The following is a 19,397-nucleotide window of genomic DNA, read 5'->3' on the forward strand; positions in this document are numbered from 1 at the left end:
GCGGGGATACTTACCACTTACCCCACCTTGGTCCTGTTTATTTATCGAAGGCTCACGTTGAAATATAAACGTCCCATCATTACAATAATAAAAAACACGCAACAGAGAAGAGAACACGTTTCAATTTAATGACCGTTAAATGCAAACTCATGTACTAATGAAATATTAACAGCATTGTAGAAAATATAATTAACCTAATGAATAAAATATCGCGAATGTAATGGTTAGAGATCGTTAAGCAGTACGGTACGCTGATCACATATGAAATTTCATAAACAGAGAGTGAGGTTTCGAAAATAAAGTTTAATTGCAAATTATGACACTGCCATGGAAAGCGGATCAATTTCAATGCATTCACTGATGCATTAAAAAGACAGTTAGCGATCCCAATGCGTCCCAACACCGCGACAACTGCATCGCTCAGAACGTTTAAATATTTTATTTGTCAGGGGAGGAACTCAATTAAAACGGTGCTTTAACACGACTGATGACAACGTGTACATGGTGAAGGCGGGTTCGTAAGTTGTTTTCCCGCTCCTATGCTATTTTATTTATCATTAAATTAAGAAGTACAATAAGTCTTGGCATAAAGCATCATTTACATTTCCTTCGGAATGAAACCGATGAACAAGACATAGAATGCTTAGATTCTATCTGCTGAAAAAACGCAGGACATTTTGTGTATACGGTTTTTAATAATAATAACTTGCTGGCATACAAATGCGCTACATTCGAAATATACATGGGGCAAAGATAAACTGTCATCCGAACCAGACATCGTCAACACCATCGTCGTCGTCCTTCTCCTCCTCACTAATAGGAACAACAACAGCAACAACAAAAAACATCATCATTATAACCCCTACCATCATTTTGCAAATGAATAAAATTGTAATCATCATAATTATTCACATCATCAAGCCATCACCATCGCCGTCGTCCTTTTCCTTCTTATTATCATCATCAGGAACAGCAACAGAAACAGCAACAACTAAATATATTATCATTACAACCTCCCTTTTATCATTTTGCAAATGAATCAAATAGTTATCAACATAATCACTGGCAGCATAATAATCTTGAACATTATTATTACGGTTCAAAGAAGTTACACACTAAAAATTAACCGGTTAACCTTTTGCCGCAACCGGTTATTAACCGGTTAACCAAGAACACTTAGAAAGGAGAGCAATTTGAGATCGTTTGCGTTGATAACATATCAGTTTCATAATAAACTTTTATTATAACATTAATTTTTTTGTATGCATGCTTTATAATCAGCATGGTTATCATTATCATATTGATCATCATCAGCAGGAGCGTGATGGCATAATTATTAGCATCATTTTTTTTAAATAATTATAATCATTGTGATATTCTTTACATTATCATCATTGTTACGGTCATCATCAACACCATGCACCTATTATTTCAAACGCATTATATACTTTTTTTATAACATATACTAGCAATTTTGTTGTTGATAATGTAATCATGATGATGATGATGATTTGGTTGAACATGAGAAGGTAGATTGCATGAAGATGAACACCTGCCACTCGCTTATGCGTCAGAAATTTAAATCCAACAGCGAACGTAATATGGGGTTCAATGCCAAAGCCGGGCTGACATAAATGTTCTGTCCAACGGTACGTGAAGTAAAAACTAACTATCTCGAATACAGAGAACTGTCACTGGTCACTTTTTTATTCATTTTCAGGCGTATTTAGCCACCCAACTTATAAATATAAACAAAACACTATAGAAAAACGCATTTAATTTGATGGTTCATGGATTTACCGTTTTTAAATTATTCCGTTAATGACTTCATAAATGGTTGATGATTGTCATGTCATATCGGAAATGTTCGTCACTAATCTGAACTATTCTTTGCTAATATGAGAGATATCTTAAGCCATGCATACAACAGTTTATAAACGATGGTTATCAAGATAGCTAATGGATATTTCATGCTAAGATGATTAGCGCAAACTTATTCGATGGGGAAAACTACTGTTTTAAATGCGTCAATACTAATACTGACGAATTTATTATTTATATGTGCTTTGACTGCTTCACAACAAGTAAGAATTAGGTATAAAATGAAGATACAATTGTATTAAAAACAATATTTTTGAAAACTATGATCAATAGAATTTGATAAAAACCACATGAAATAACAGATCGTATTCGAACGTTTTATAAAGTCTATTTTTTAAAACTACGATTTACAGAAATACTGTTTTTTAACAAACCAATGATATGAATCCGTCCCTTTAAAACCTGCAGAAAAATAGTGTCAATATACTTCAGCCGTTTGTATCATATATCTTCGTGATGACACATGTAAGAGACTTTTTGATGAGAGGGAGTCTATATTTAAAAAATACGACACGTTATACGACACGGTTGACCAAACCGGGACCGAACCTCTGATGAGCCGGAAAATAGAGACGTTACTTTTCTGAACTTAGATAAGTGACATTCAAGAAAATCGATATATAGAATGTAAGAAGATCGTACAGATGCATTCAAGAAGATCATTCTCTAGTTTTTAACCCATTTATGCCCAATGGACTCTCCCATCCTTCCAAAAGATGATCAATTTATTTCCAAAAGTAGGGGTGTCTGGTATATTTATTTCTATATTTAGAATATTTCTTACAGAAATTTCTTTAAGCAAACAGCGCAGACCCAGATGAGACGCCGCATTATGCGGCGTTTCATCTGGGTCTACACTGTTTGCAATGTCCTTTTTTCAGGACGCTTGGCATGAATGGGTTAAGATCATAATTCTCTAGGATTCGTGGAGATAGATCACCGTTATTCACGAAGATCGATGACTGATATTAAAAACATCGATATGTGGTATTGAATTCCTGGTGTTAAGGAAGATCGATCGCTATTATTCAAGAATAAAGACCACTGGAATTCAAGAAGAAAGATCATTGGTATTCATTAAGAAATATCACTGGTATTCACGAAGAAAGATCACTGATATTCAAGAAGTTCGGTCAATTATATTCCAGAAGATTTTTCATTAATATTCAAGAGGATGGATCACTGGTATTAAATTAGATTGATCCCTGGTATTCAAGAAGATTAATCATTTATATTCATGAAATCGATCACTGGTATTCAAAAAGATTGATCATATATATTCAAGAAGATGGATCTCTGGTATTTAAGAAGATAGATCCCTATTGAACAGAACAGAACAGTTTATTGAGTAAATCAAGGCCTCGGCTCATAATACATAGCATAATGACATAATGCAATACAGTTTAAGAGTTTAGCCCATGATATATAACACAATAGCATCAAAATTAATTATACAGTTTCAAAAGTTGTGTAATTTCAAATTTCAAAAGGCGAATGGCAGGCTTGTCGGAACTCCTAAGACATAAGACCCGTTTTCGCAATACGTGGCTTAGTTTTAAAAGCACGTCCAATAACATGACGAAAGTATTCGCATAAATGAAAAAAAGTCTTGATAACAATTACAAAGATTATGAAAAATAAGAGAACATGTAGGAACTCGGAACTCCTAAGACATAAGACCCGTTTTCGCAAAACGCGGCACAATTTTAAAAGCACGTCCAATAACATAACAACAGTATTGGTTTAAATGAAAAAGAGAAGTATTGATAACAATTACAATGATTATGAAAAATAAAAAAAAAACAAAAAACAAGTTGGAATCATTCATGTGGCAGTCAATAATCCGTTATTCAAGAAGAGTGGTTATTTATATTCAAGAAGATAGATCCATGGTATTCAGGAAGATATATCGCTAGTATTAAAAAGATTGATCATTTATACTCAAAAAGATGGATCACTGGTAGTCAATAATAGATCCCTGGTATTCAAGAAGATTGATCATTTATACTCAAGAAGATGGATCAGTGGTGTTAAAGAAGATCATGGGTTTTCAAGATTTGTCACTTAATTTCACTGATATTCAAGAGGATCAATCATTTGTTATTTCAAGAAGTTCGGTCAATAATATTCCAGAAGATTGATAATTTATATTTAAGTAGATGGATCACTGGTATTCAATAAGATAGATCCCTGGTATTCAAGAAGATTGATCACTTATATTTAAGAAGATGTATCACTGGTATTCAATAAGATAGATCTCTGGTATAATGGTATTCAAGAAGATGGATCATTTATATTTAATTAGATATATCACTTATATTCAAGAAGTTAGATCCCTGGTATTCAAAAAGATCGATCAGTTGTGTTTAGTACGAAATATAGCTGGTTTTCAAGAAGATAGATAACTGACATTCCATCAATCTTTTAATTATAGCTGTACATTTATTCTAAGTATAAAATTGATTAAAATTTACTAATGTATTATATAAAACCACACATAATCAGTTCTTATTGTGCTAAACTTTCTCAAGATTTTTAATTGAATTTAACACCCGGGAATTACGGTCGTGTCATTTAAGAACATCTTGAAACCATGTTTCTATTGCTGACTAATATTTCTTAATACTTCTCAAGCCTGGTTTAAAAATTATTGACCTGCGTCAATTACTTAAATTTACTTATTTCAATGTGTTAAAGTTGATTATGTCGTACAAAAAAAATAAATAAAAAGCTTTTGTATACTTTTACAATTAAACTTTATAATGTGTTATTGCAATATGAACAATATGAGCTGAAGCGTATACTGTAAAAACTTACTTAAGACTATTAATAGTGTCTTGTTCTGTGAAAGCTGGTCATAATGCATGTGCGTAAAGTGTCGTTCCAGATTAGCCTGTGCAGTCCGCACAGGCTTATCAGGGACGACACTTTCCGCCTAAACTTGATTTTCGGTAAGGAGGGACTTCATTTAAACTAAAAATACCAATAAAGCGGAAAGTGTCGTCCCTGATTAGCCTGTGCGGACTGCACAGGCTAATCTGGGACGACACTTTACGCACATGAATTAAGCCCAGTTTTCTCAGAACAAGACACATAAATACATTCGGGCCTGGTTTCGAGCTCGTGGTTTTTGCTTCAAAATGAACGCGCCGTCTTTAACCGCCTGTGCCATTCCTTCTTTTCGATAGCCGTGGTAAACTGGAACATACGAATTCATTGAACTAATTTTTGCATATCAATTTTATGTACCTCCCGTTACACATTACATATATGAGCTGTGGTCTGTGAAAAAAGTGTTTAGTGCGTATGCGTAAAGTTTCGTACCAGATTAGCCTGTGCAGTCAGCAACGACAATTTTCGCATAAACTTGATTTTTGCTTAGAAGAGGCTTTTTTGAAACGAAAAATATCCTAAAAGCGGAAAGTGTCGTCCCTGATTAGCCTGTGCGTACCGCACATTGCATAAACACCTTCATTTCAAACCTTAGATACTGATGAGCAGCAAACAAAATAAAACCTGAACAGACTGCGAGTTTGTCGCAGGCTGTTCTGGTTTTATGCTGTTTGCACATATCAATTTTTACTTTGCTTCTAATGGGGAAAGTGTTAAACCATGCATATCTCCTATTTTCTAGCAGGCACGTACTAAGTAACGATTTTATATTGATACAATCTAGGAAAACAATTTTCGCTAGATATATGTTTTAAAATACGCCTCCAGTGGGATTTGAGCTGTCGCCTACACAGATAGCTTCGAATTGTTTAGTACACGAAAGTTCCTTTATCGATACATAGCATGAATACAGATATATGTATATCATGTTTATTTCACTCATAAATATGTTTACTACTACAGATTTTCCGCAGCCTACTACACGTGTTCCATGGACTTGTTGTCTCAATAGTACATGTATAATTATTATAATACAACTATTTCATTTTGCGTTTATAAAAACGAGACTTCGTTACGTATCAGTAAACCATTTCATTATACTTAACTATTTGTGAAATATATCAACGTATTTACCGTCGATATACATTTACGATGCTCTTTACATTTTCCAAGTATTTTTTAACAAGTTTGTTAATCTGTAACTTTCTTGATCAGTCTGTCTATCCGAGAGGTGACTGTTACTACACCACAATACCTATCACTTAGCTTAATGAACAAATGATGTAGACTCGGCCAACCTTTCTTATGACTTTTTTACACTATAGTTTTACAAAAACACCAATAGGCTTATCATATACAAGAATTATGCCAATTCATGCGTTTTTAAAGTCGTGAAAAACAGATTTCAATCTTGTCCCGATTAATACCATCCCCAAATCACACCCGATCTCCTGGTTTTCAAAACCGGGGTTTATCTCTCGGCTGTAGATGGGACGATTTCAAAGATGGTTATCGCGATCATCATTTACACTTACACAATACCCGTTTAATTCTTGCGGTCGGATTATACTCACTGTGATTTAGCTTGAGTGGGGTTAATCGAGTAAGCCATTGGTTTTCTTAAAAGCCGAATAGAAGCATATATTAGCACCTCGTCACTCGACTGCTTCGCATTATCTTCGTGTACGGATTGAGACCTTTTGTTTTAAACCAGTCGAGTTAGGATGGGAACCTACGGATACGCCTGTTCGGATATCTGCTTGTCGTGACCAGATTGTATTATTGGCGTTTATTATTTATCCCTTCATCACTTAGTTACATATTTTAACGCATTTGTGGTACCTAATAAAGTTATATTTAATTTAAGACTTTTCTTACTAGATTCAAGTTTTCTAGGCTTCATTTTCAACCCTTAGTTACTGATGGGCAGCAAAAAGCATAAAACCTGAACAGACGTTTACATGAACAGAGTGTTGTTTTGCAATTGAAACAAGAACTATACTTGACAATTTTACCACTATATTTGAAATAAGAACTATACTTGACAGCTTGATCTCTAAATTTAAAATAAGAACTATATTCGACCATTTGACCATGATATTTGAAATAAGAACTATATTCGACCATTTGATCCCTATATTTGAAATAAGAACTTTATGGTACCATTTGATCACTTTATTTAAAATAGCCCGGACAAAAAATGTGCACGGACGGAAGGAAACACGGACAGACGAAGCGGCGACTATATGCTTCCCCCAAAAATTTTGGGGGAGCATAAAAAGTGCATTGTCATGCGTTGGATTCAATATACACGACTGATAAAATACCGCGACAATTGTACATCATTGAACAACTTTTTATGTAATTTTTCTATTTGATTATTGACAATATAACAACGAAATGTTTTCGCATGTCGTGTAAGTAGCAGAAATATTAACTATGTTTAGATTCGTGTGGTCTTTATTTTAAAGTTGAAAGTACATCAGACTGTAAATTGACTTCAATTAGTTTAGATACTGGCTAAGCTGTACGTTTAGGATCGAACCACGGATGTACGGTAGCCATCCTAATGGATCATTAGTCTTAAGATAATTATTGGCAGCGACATTTGTCTAAGAAGCAAATCCCATTTCCGCGGGGACAACCCCTAACTGACTCACACACGCTTGTATGATCTATACTGGCACCCTGAGAATATCCAATCCAATCGCTCAGTGCAAAAACAAATGTAGATATTGACATTCCGCTTTAAAAATAGGATTGTATTGCATTGACATGTGGAACTGTAGTGAAACAATTAATATGCCATCCGGTCTTCCCTCCGCCAAATTTCCGGAAAGTAAAAGTTTGTCTAGCATTCGTTTCACAACGTGTCATTTAAAACAATACCATATTTTGTTTATGCCTCATAACGACAACAATAGTCGTTATTAATTTGACGGGTTTCAATACACGACCGCTTGTCTGTCAACTTTCAAACGAAACTCGAGACCACCAGTCAGGCAACTAGACTGGTTTTCGGGTGTCGTAAATTGAGCATGATACAGACAACAATATTGAAGCGTTTGTAGTTAATTTACTTGTTTAAAACGTTGGTGACTTAAAGGGGAGCGTGAAATGCAAACGCGTGAGTCAGTGAGTCAGATAATAGAGAAAAATACTTAATAACTAAGTAAGTCTTAACATTTGACAGACTGTAGGAAATTCTAATTAAGCAATTGGCGGCTACAGCGTTTCTTTCATTATTCATGTCGTCTGCAAAACAGAAATTGACATCTTTTTCTGCAGTAATTAGTACGTACTAATGGAGCATCTCGTAAGGTTAACTTCAAACTATGCGATGAATAAAGTAGAAAACACGTTAATTACGACATTGTTGTTGTTGTTGTTGTTGTTTTTTGTTTATGTTGATGATGTATAACACGTTTACAATCCGTCTTATCCGTAATTAAAGGCGTTTAAATGTAAAAAAGTATAGACATTAAAGATACTGAATCCATAAAAAATAGAATTGGTCTTGCAAATATACGCATACTATCCGAAATATATATTTAAACATGACTAATGATAAAAGCTTTGAAACCATCTAGAAAGTTATGAGTTTTTTTTACTTAATATAAGTATTTTTGTTTAAATTTTGCTGGTTACCCGATTGCTGTCTATGAATGCTCAAGTTTAATAGCTGTCCGTGTCTGCGAATCTTAATCTACGGAAATACTGCCCTAGCTATTCGTCCAAGAGAGCTAATAACATGTAAATAATTAAAGCTAGAAATGTTGTTATTCAAAGGAATTGTTTTGCATTAAACTTGTAAATATTGTAATTATGGATTTATTTATACTGTGTTCATTGTGCAACAGTTAAAAAATGAAGATGAAACAGGTAGATCTCAATAAATTTCGTAAATATTTGACATCTTTTTGAGTTCCTTTATTCTTAATAAAAAGAATTATAACTAGGTACCGTTTATTCCGCCGGTATTTTAATATAATAAAAATAATAGTTATAGGTAATTACATGCATGTAATTGATAACATTCGCAAGCTCGTTTTGCTGATGAATATTATTTAAGTTTCTATGAACATAAACTACGTACTCGGATTAATGCAGCGATTTCGATTACTTCAGAGCCACCATCAGTCTAAACTATTACTTTGTTGTTATTTTATCAATTCGATTTTCAATATTTTCAAATGTTACACGCATATAAGTAAGAAGTTCTGTAGTTATTTAAGGCAGAGGAGCTTTACTGTATCAAAGAACTATGGAATTGATGTACTAGAGTAAATGTATGTTTATTAAATGTTTATTTAATAGCAGTTTGCACAATTCTGCTGCAACCCATCCGCAAACCTGCCACGTATGAATCCTTTGCCTTTGAAAGGATTTGTACCGGACATATGCGCACTTATGGAAAAGTATAACCTTGTAAACTGTTAACAGTTCATTGTGAATCCGATCTAATTCCGCCTAAACTGACATAAAACGTGTAGCAAAAATGCGATCCGCCATTATCACACGGAGCGATGGGCAGTACGCGTCACAGGGGATGAAGAATTTGCGTGATTTCGAGTCGTTTACCCCCACATCAGCGATGCTCGCTTCTGGGCCGCGCCGAGCACACCTCTTGAAACAACGGAAGCTTTGTCAGCTGCGCATGTCCCAGTGAACACATGGAACAGACTCCCGGACATTATTGCAGACACTGTGGTCTCAAAGCTCTAGACAGCGACATTCGTGCCATCGCCTCTTGCAAAATACTGAGAGCATGTAGAATTTCATAACTACGGGAATGTGACATCCTTCCCGATACTAACCCATATGATGTAGTGACATTACTGCTTGCAGCGGAAAACACCTGCAAAGATGAAACAACCAGACGAATAAGTACTTTCATTCATATGTGTATTACGTCAAACTTACAGTATTGTGCTAAAACACAAACAGACGTTTAATGAATCTACTTACCCATAGTATTCAGATGTAAATAATGTTTATGTAAATACTATATAACTATATGTTTATGTATGTGATTGTATATTTGCATTATACTGTATGTATGCCAAATCACTGAAAAATGGAAATAAAGAGCATGTAATATAGAAATTAGAGTACCTTTTAAATGACTGACATATATGCTGTCCGCATAGCGCTCAGTAGGTATCGGGGTTTGCAAGTTATTTTGGGGGTAGATTGTTTTATTTTTGACGTTTTATCACAAATCAAAATGGTAATAAAATAAAAATAAAAGAACACCAAGAACAAAAAACAACAACACACATAATACTAATTAGAATATTTGATAGAAAATGCTAGTATTTGTTAATAGTAGATATTTACAATTAATCAATGAACTATATTCTCAATAAAAGGTTAACGATTATTTTGGCAATAATTTTTTTCATGTCACTATTAAAGAAACGAACCTTTAAATTATAATATACAGATAAACTAAAGAAGTTCGGATAAATAAGTGAATAGTTTTTACAGAGGACATATGTTAAGTCGCTATACAAAGGGTGATCAAATAAAACATGACATTTATATCTTAAAGATGATCCTTTGATAACAAGAATACAACTAGATTGTTCAACGTGTTAAACTTCATATCGTCCTGCTGTCGTACGTAAAAACAGAAAATCAACATCTTAATTTACAAAATGTAGATCCATGCGAATTAAGATGTATTGCTTTACAATAAATCTCTACAACATGTTTATATTTTGGCCGTGCTCTGTGAAAAGATGGTTTAAGTCAGATGCGTAAAGTTTCCGCTTTTATGATTATTTTTCGTTTACAGAGAGTCTCTTCTTAGTAAAAATCCAGTTAAATTGAAAAGTGTGGTCCCAGCTTAGCGTGTGCGGACTACACAGGCTTATCAGGGACGACATGTAACGCACATGTTTTAACCTTTTCAGTGCGGGAACCGAATTTTGAAGGCCTTTGCAAACAGTTTGGATCCAGATGAGGTCTCATCAGGATCCAAACTGTTTGCTATTCTGAAAGTATTCTTTGAAAAAATTCGAACAAAATGCTAATTTTAGAAATTCTGCAGACGACATTTTAGCATACGACAAATTTCCCAGCATGCAAAGGGTTAAATCCCCTTTTCACCGAGCAAGGCTCATTTCAGTAAACAATTGATCCTTTCCTTCTTACGTCCTCTTCTTGATGAGTCATCATGCTATTTTTTAATAACCAGTGAGTTTCATAGCTATGTGCAAAGCGACGCCATCATCGTTTAACATATTTACTATATAACAATTGGTCTGTGGCCGCGTTCGTTGCTCTTACGGCGTTTAGTACTGGTTCAACCACGTAAAAAGAATCATAATAGTGTAAATAAGCATGATACATTTCTATGCTACCATGCTAACTTATAAGGTTTTAAATCGAAAATGTCCATCCGTTTTGACGCGAAAACACTTGCGATGTTGCAGAAATGCAATCATTAGAAAACATATTTAACAAGATGTATAGAAATGTTTCGTCATTGTTGGGCTAATGTTCTTGATTTCAAAACAAGAAATGAACACACACAAACTCATTGACTTCATAGGTGCATGTGAAGGTTTGCGGGTTGCGGGATGGAGTGGGGGATGGGAAACGTAAGATTTCCTGCAAGGTCCAGGTGCACAAAACGTTTAATTTATAGAACAGTTTGTCCAAGAATGCTAACCTATAAAATGTTCTGTTGTCTTGAGGCTTTGGACGTGATAAATCATTTGTAAAACGTTGAAATGCAGTACCTTGCTTAAAATGAGCTTCTCATGGAAAACTGTTTGCTACTGTTTGTTTATAAATAAATACATACATACATACATACGTACATACGTTCATACAAAGACAATTAGTCAAAAAACGCATTTGACTTCAAGTGAAAAGAATCTGTTCTTACATCAGCAAGATAAGATCAATTAACTCGTATTGACGCTTTATACAAATACAATTTAGTTAAAGGGAAGTAATGATCATACTTTTCAAGTTATTATTTTGAATGTTTACTAATCCTGCAAAATCTAGGATACAAAAAATGCAATCTTTCGAATGTATGCTAGGTAAAGGGTAACAACACGTGCTACTGCCAACATTACCTCGATCGAGTTGTGGCCCTTTCGTGTCAAAGTTGCTGCTGACAAATCTTAACACACCGAACAAAACTATACCGGTGATTGTGTTCATTCCATGTTATTTAAATCAATTTCAAGCTAATGGAAACCACTCGTAAGCTTTCAAGAGCTTTATTTTTAAAGCGTGTTCGACCCGATTTAAGGACATATGGTTTTTGTTTATCTAAAGAGAAACAAACATTGCAATTATCCAATCGAAAGATTTGCGACGCCTCTAGCTAAGAGTTTAGACTTTAAACAACCATTATTAAGCTACCAGTTCGAATTCGTCTTTATATTCCCCTAAAAAGATAATATTGTGCACATTTAGACAAATATGGTTGTTAAAAATTATAATAAGTTGAGTTTTTTTTTCATTGACCGTTTTTAAAATTTAAACTGTTGCAAATGGTAAGACGACTGTCACAGAGGAAGTCAGAATAATACAATTCTCACACAGGCGTATTTTTTGTGCCGAACGCCATTTTGGGTAAAAATTAGCAGCGCGCACGCATATTGCTATTTTGGGAAAATATAATCATTGCCCCTTAGCGTCCTTTGTTGCATATTAGGACACGAGAAGTAAGGTTTGTGAAAATACTGTTTTGCGACTAAACGTTCTTGCAGGCTAAATGAAACATTTAACTACGGTAAATGAAAGCTGTGTATTGTGATCAATACGCGTTTTAGGTAAGAAGAACATGTCGTCTTTATTAATAAGATTTTAATGGGAAGAGGCTTAACTTAGAAATAGTTAATATATATCGACTTATAGAATATGCTGGTAATAGTAAGCTCCGACCTAAACCTAGCGTAAGTTCATGAGCTTTCATGAGCTTTCAATATGCATAATTATATTATAAGATTAAAATAAAGGTTCTGAAATATGCAGTAACCCTTTACACTTCTATGCGTATGCAATGTACCTTTTCATACAGCAGGATGCGTCAAAGCTTATTTTAAGACATTGCCTAATTATTGAAAAAAAATCAAGTCATTCCAATAAACCATGCCCTAATTTGCGTCTTTGTGTCTCATAAAATTTATGCATGTAAATAATTTATCGTTATTAATATCGTTCCAACAGAATAAAAACTCACAAAACATTCGGGGCCTGTTATAAAACATAAAATTTCATAACATTGTTACATTTTTGTTGAGACATTTCAATGTTTTAAAGTAACATAATATATTAATATAAAGTTATATCAATGTTATCACAACGATACTATTCACCAAGCTGCTTTTTTTAGAGTTCTCAATAATTTGGTTTTTATGAAGTAAACATCAGATATTGTTCTACAAAAAGGTACTTTCCAATAAATCTAACGAACACATATTTCTTTTACACAACACAAGAACAAAAACAATAAGACATCTTTATTATATTCACAGGTCACATACTGCCATGAACATACATGTATAGTGACAACAGGTGAGCATATATAAATTATGTAATTACACAGTTTTATGAAACATTGGGAAATCCGTCAGAGAAAAACTAAAACAAATATAAAGGTGAGGGAGAAGGTGATCTTTGGAGTTTTAAAAGCTACTCAGCTGTTACAATGGATTATAGAAGGATGTTATTTTACAGTTGAGGAAGGTTAAGGTTATATTTAAGACATTACAGAGAAAAGTAGAAGTCCCAAATTAGCAATAGCCTGGTGAAAATACTACGAGACTTTGTGGTTACAAAAAGGAAACAAAGTTTAGATTCAAAGACAACGATGACATTATACACGTTACAAGTTGATATATATATGCTCTCATGTATTGAAACGATTTTTTTTCTGTTTTTTTTTCTTTTACCACCTGCATGTATATGTTTATTATCATATACTTTGTAAGCGCTGTCGGGCCATTTATTGCTTGTAAATATGTTGTCCTCGTGTTTTTTTTTACCTTTTGGAACTTGTGAAATAAACTAAACTAAAACTAAAACATATTGATAAGAGTACTTTTGCATACGAACACATTAAAATTGTGTTTTAACAGTGTCTTAAGTTTGTAAAAATGTTGACGCATAAGGAACCAGATTATCATATTGTTCATTTATTGAAACGATTACATAAACACATCTAGAAGTTTTTTTTAAAGACAAACACAATATTAATTAGACGTTATTCCAGAAAGAATAAAGTACCATTTGAAATGTGTATTGCATAGGGCAAGACAGTTTTAAACGTGTGTTCCTCTGTGGTCTCATAATTATAGAAATACAAAAACGCAAATTTTAGGTAGTTCTATTATATTATGAATTTTAAAATTGCATCTTAAACAATTATGCCCATTATTGAAATGTCACAAAATTTGTTTCTGTAACATTCACTAAGCGATTAAAAAATAATAGGGTATTTTAACGACCTTGGTCGTCACTAAACTTTATTAGAAAACCTTCGTTTAGAAGACGTTTTGGTACACATTTTCGTTATGCTGCAGCCTTTTAGTATCTGCAAAATTATAAAATATTGTAATAAAGCACATAAGTCATTTAACAAGGTATCGGTTACTTGGTAACAACGGAACAGTGGTTCAGTTTTGTATTCAGATTATAAGGCGTAACTTTGTAATTATCTTATTACGAGCATTGAGATGCCAGAAGTACAATTATTTATTTAAATATATAGTTTTCCTATTAATTTTAAATGAAATAATAGATTATATATATTGATCACCTGTATTAACAGTATCTACACTCCGTCTGGTGAGGTTACTGGTATTGCTACAAAACCGACAGGCTTTTATAGATAGTTTTATCAATATTTGGAAAACAACAGTAACCACATTTACAAAATAATATATACAAGAACCAAGCATTTATAAAATATTTCATAGATAAGTGTTTTATGAGAAAAAATCCCTTTATCTGTGTAATTTCAAGAATTGTATTATGTTTTTCTGGTCGTCTATTGTACACACTGCGCACACGTACTCGTAATATGTCATACTGGTTTTGTGACTGTAAAGTGTGGACAAGGTTGCATCTGCTATGAAAGGTATTGGTTATATTTATGTGTTGATAATGAAATTTGTAAGAGTGCATTCTACGAGATAGTCGGTACAATGTTTACGAATGGATTGTTCTTTATACTTACGTAGTAGAATCTGAAAAGATATAGCAAATAATGAAGATATATTATAGAAAAATATGAAATTTCAGAAACTCTAGACAGAGAGAAATACTTGTTCTTGTTTAAAGAGACATAAATCATTTATTACTGTTATGCGTATTTTGTAATAAACAGTGATTTAAACATGTTATACTTCATATTTGTTGTTTAAACAATTATTTTATTTTGTATGGATTTGTATTTTTATTCTAAGTCATGTCTTTTCTCTAAAGTGAAATATAAAGTGCTAAAATACTGCTAAAATTAACTTTAAATGTAACTCACACGGCATTTCTGCATGCGGCGTTATTTGGTCCATTTCGTATGAAAGCCGGTTTGAACTGCAAAAAACGGATAATATATTGACACCATCTGGTAAAGCGCGTGTACAAGGTAACGTTAACATTTAATGATCATCGAAAACAAATACATAGAATTTCAATTAAACGCACTTATTTTCTATGAGTTTTAACTTTTAACTCACGCGCGATGTGTGTCACACTTTTCGTAAAGGTGTTCATCTCCTTAAAATTAAAAAAAAACGTAAAGATATACTAGTTAGTATGTGCTTATTCAATGCTAAGGTTCATTGATTTTCCAAATGAGTATCAAACACTAGTAATGCCAACATATTTTGGGACATTAAGGATGTGGTTAAGAAATGAAACAACAAAGGAACAACTTACGACGCAGGTACAGACAATAATGGTAATACACGTTGTTAGTGCTTTTTTAAATGAGGGAAATGAAATACTTTTAAAAACGGCTAGGTATTTATAAAGTATAATTGTGAAAACAGTTGTTCTGTATGTGTATGTATGTACAAATAACTATTTTTTTAAGGTGAACGAGCAACTTACCTTCATGTTGACCATTCGATTGGTTCATAACGCCCCTGCATTGTAAAAAACACAACATCGAATGGCGTCAATATTTGTCAAATAGTATTAAATAAAATATATGTTTGCCAGTATAAGTATTGTGACTAAATTAGAAGTTAAATAAACAAGTTGAGAGATGTTGCCTTTCAATTGCGATGCTATGAGGCTAGTAGTAACTTACTTTGTTTTAAATACTTGATTAAAACATGACATTTCAACCGCAACGCATAGAAACCATGTAAGAAAATCACTGTGTGTGAAAATTATGTCATGAATATCTACACGTCATGTTGATGGCGTTTAATTTAAAATGGATGAAACATGTAGAAGTAGTTCTATCCATACAATTACAACATTTTATTTAGGCCTGTGTAAACAAAGAAACGAGTTTATTACTGCGCATGGAAATTGTGTTGCACATTTTCTTTTCGTGAGTATGAACATGTTCAAGTTTCGATTGCATTGCTTAAGACATATGGAAGTTTTCACTCTACAAACTTAGTGCAGTTTATGCTTCTACCTTCAGCGTAGCTGCGTTGAAGAGCAAATAACCTAAGATCACATTAAGTCGATGACACCAGTTGTATTAATTTGATTTTTTTGTTTCTGTCGTGTGTTATCCCATTTTAAATTTTTGACAATGGGTCACTTGCAGTAAATAAAGAAGGTCGGAGTTAACGTTTTTGTTGCAAGTGGTTTGTCACTTTGTTTTATGTGTACAAATCATACATAACTTCTTACATTAACACAAGCAGGAACAATTAACCTCGATATGGGCCGTGCTATGGGTCTAATGCATGTGCGTAAAGTGTCGTCCCAGATTAGCCTGTGCAGTCCACACAGACTAATCAGGGACGATACTTTTCGCATTTATGATCTTTTTCGTTTCAGGAAAGTCTCTTCTTGGCAAAAAAGCTAGTTTAGGCGGAAAGTGTCGTCTCTAATTAGCCTGTGTGAGCTGCACAGACTAATATGGAATGACACTTTACGCACATGCATTAAACCCTTTTTTCACATAGCACGGCTCATATCTAGAAAAAAACTTACTGATATACAACTGACCGTTGTTCAAAGACGCGGTCATCTGACTCTGCAAAACGTAAACATTGAAAAAAGATTCAGATAAGCTCGCCGGTTTTAGCATCATTTACAATGTGTGTAATACATTGATGTTCATGGAAAATATTGATCATTGGTTTGTTTCTTAACCACAGTTTTCATAAAATTCACATTCCGTTTCCAAACATTTGTACCTTTATTCTGAGGTTCGCTTTGATCGAATAATATGCAGTTCAAACTGAAAAATGTTCTTAAACCTCAAATACAAGCACCATTAACACACATCTTTTTCATGTTTTTCATTCCGATATCGAGTTTTTCGGAATAAGTACGAGTATTTTGTTGTGAATTTTCTATAACTTTAAACCTTTACTTTACTTCATACATTGGCAACAAATATGAAGGTCTTACCTTCATTTGCTCTTTTTCTTCGGATAAAGATGACAACAGTTAAAGCAACAACACCAAGTACAGCTAAGCCACAAAGAGAGGATGCGACAGCTATAGTTATTGTTGGGGACCCCGTCATCGAGTGATCTGAAAGTTTAACGTAAACCTAGAATGATTCATTTCTGAAATGGCGATGTACTTTCTAACTCCGCCGTAATAAAAAAAACGTGTTCTTAAAAGTATAGCTTATATCTATAATGACATTAAAGGTGCAGAAAGCATTACCAAGTGCAACCGTTTGACTTTCCCAGAAATTCAATCCAGTAATAGCATCCGAACAAACTGGAATTGAGGCCGCAAGAGCTCCATTATAAGCAACGACAGTAACGATGCGGCTTCCCACGAAATCCCTTGAAATCTCGATCGATCCATTAGCTGCATTTATTTCGTTCACATATGGAACTAATGTTGAATCGAATGCTGCTTCATTTTTCTCTAGACAATGATCACTTAAAAATATCCTGCTGAATGATATGCCGCTTTCCTTATCTTCGAATCCACCCCATTGCAAATTGACTCTTGATTCGTTGTTTTTTGCTGTTAAGTCTACACAAAAATGCATCATATATCAACATCAACATTGTGTCTGGTAAAGTTCTAAAAAATAACGTTCATTGTTACATTAGTTAAAAGAAAAGGAAATAAAATAAATCTAAACGCAGTGCAAAAATACCAAAACCATGCGTGCATTATTTATCTACTTACATGTATTCATATATCCTGCCTGTGGAATCGTTGTGTCTACTGATATTGTTAAAGTTTCTGAAGTCGCTAAGAAAGCTTTGTTGATGGCTTTTATAGTCAGTGAGTAGTTTCCTGTGAATTGGCCTATATGAATGCCTGACGCAGCAAGCTTGGTTAGTGGTAAAGAGACGTTGACGTATTCACATCCTCCTATTGCATGGCAGTTGCAGACATCAGAGCTTTGAATACACGGTACCTTTAAATATATTTACATGAATAGAATTGCGAAAACATATGACTTGTAGGGTATTTTCAATACTAACGTTGGTAAAAGTTTCCTTCCTATGTTTAATTCGTTTACATACATCTGGGCCGTGTACAAGTGTATAACTGTATATTATTTTATTTTTTAATCATATTGAAATAAATAGTGTGTTAAATGAAAAATTCGTCTGGTGATTTGCATTCTTTTTGAAATCTGATAAAATTAACTAAAATTTGTTTAAAAAGCAAATATTAATATTTACAATGTCCGCACTTCCTGTATATCTTATTGATACACTATCATGAAGGCTAGATGTCTTTTCTGTTTCGAAAACCCATCGAATTTCCTCCAAACCATTATGAGGATCGAATGCATGTAACTTGACGACCAGCCTCGCTGCTTCCATGACAGGTTTTAAATAGTTGATTTTATAATTGTCAAATGTCAAAGTTACGTTACTGACGAAAGGCGGTGTTCTGTCAATGTAAACAATTCTGGACTCGTTGAAAGTGTTGTTGACAATATCAATTGGGCGAACGTTAAAGACGTATGCTTGTCCATCGCTCACGTTCAGTCCAATACAGAAATTCTGACTCTGAAAGTTAGGTACGATATGTTCTGGTCCAAACTCTCCGTTCCTGACTTTCCAAGAAATATTATATTGTATTATTCCATGCACGTTCGGCGTACCGCTTACTGGCAGAAGACCGGTTAATTGCTCATATACACCGGTAATTGGAACCGATGGGTGTGGCTCAATTGCATTTAGAAGTTTGTTATTGAGATAGAATTTGTTAACGAAATACTCTTTCCAGCTCAGGCAAATACTGTTGTGGTGTGTCTGCCAGGTAAAATTTGTTTCTTGCGACGCTGAATCAAATCTAAAGGACTTTTCATTTTGCGCCTCAATGTAGCTGGTATTGTCGTATAATATAAATCTTCTTGTTTGGCGTACGTTGTCTGCAACATCTTTCACCTCAAGTGTTATGCAATAAAGCCTTGGTGAATCTGCTGTCAAATTCAGTTGAACATGATTCGTACTGACGTTAACTCTTGTAGAAAA

General features: G+C 33.8%; 1 protein-coding gene and 1 long non-coding RNA gene across 2 annotated transcripts in view; both read right to left on the reverse strand.

Annotated features, from left to right (window-relative positions):
- Window positions 1-13,247: 13,247 nt before the first annotated feature.
- On the reverse strand, window positions 13,248-15,072 carry LOC127837769 (uncharacterized). Its single transcript, XR_008029460.1, has 2 exons — window positions 14,561-15,072; window positions 13,248-14,335 (listed from the first exon to the last, which is right to left on the reverse strand). It is a non-coding gene; the product is annotated as an uncharacterized LOC127837769 (long non-coding RNA).
- Window positions 15,073-15,242: 170 nt separating this feature from the next.
- Window positions 15,243-19,397, reverse strand: part of LOC127838159 (uncharacterized) — a 63,840-nt gene continuing 59,685 nt past the window's right edge. Inside the window, exons 6-13 of the mRNA XM_052365737.1 lie at window positions 18,597-19,310; window positions 18,091-18,325; window positions 17,611-17,931; window positions 17,347-17,472; window positions 16,924-16,966; window positions 15,856-15,890; window positions 15,480-15,519; window positions 15,243-15,336 (exon numbers count right to left, since the gene is read on the reverse strand). Of these exons, the coding sequence (XP_052221697.1) occupies window positions 15,243-15,336; window positions 15,480-15,519; window positions 15,856-15,890; window positions 16,924-16,966; window positions 17,347-17,472; window positions 17,611-17,931; window positions 18,091-18,325; window positions 18,597-19,310 (1,608 nt within the window). The remainder of the gene's footprint in view (window positions 15,337-15,479; window positions 15,520-15,855; window positions 15,891-16,923; window positions 16,967-17,346; window positions 17,473-17,610; window positions 17,932-18,090; window positions 18,326-18,596; window positions 19,311-19,397) is intronic.

This window comes from Dreissena polymorpha, chromosome 7, assembly GCF_020536995.1.
Source record: "Dreissena polymorpha isolate Duluth1 chromosome 7, UMN_Dpol_1.0, whole genome shotgun sequence".
NCBI lineage: Eukaryota > Metazoa > Mollusca > Bivalvia > Myida > Dreissenidae > Dreissena > Dreissena polymorpha.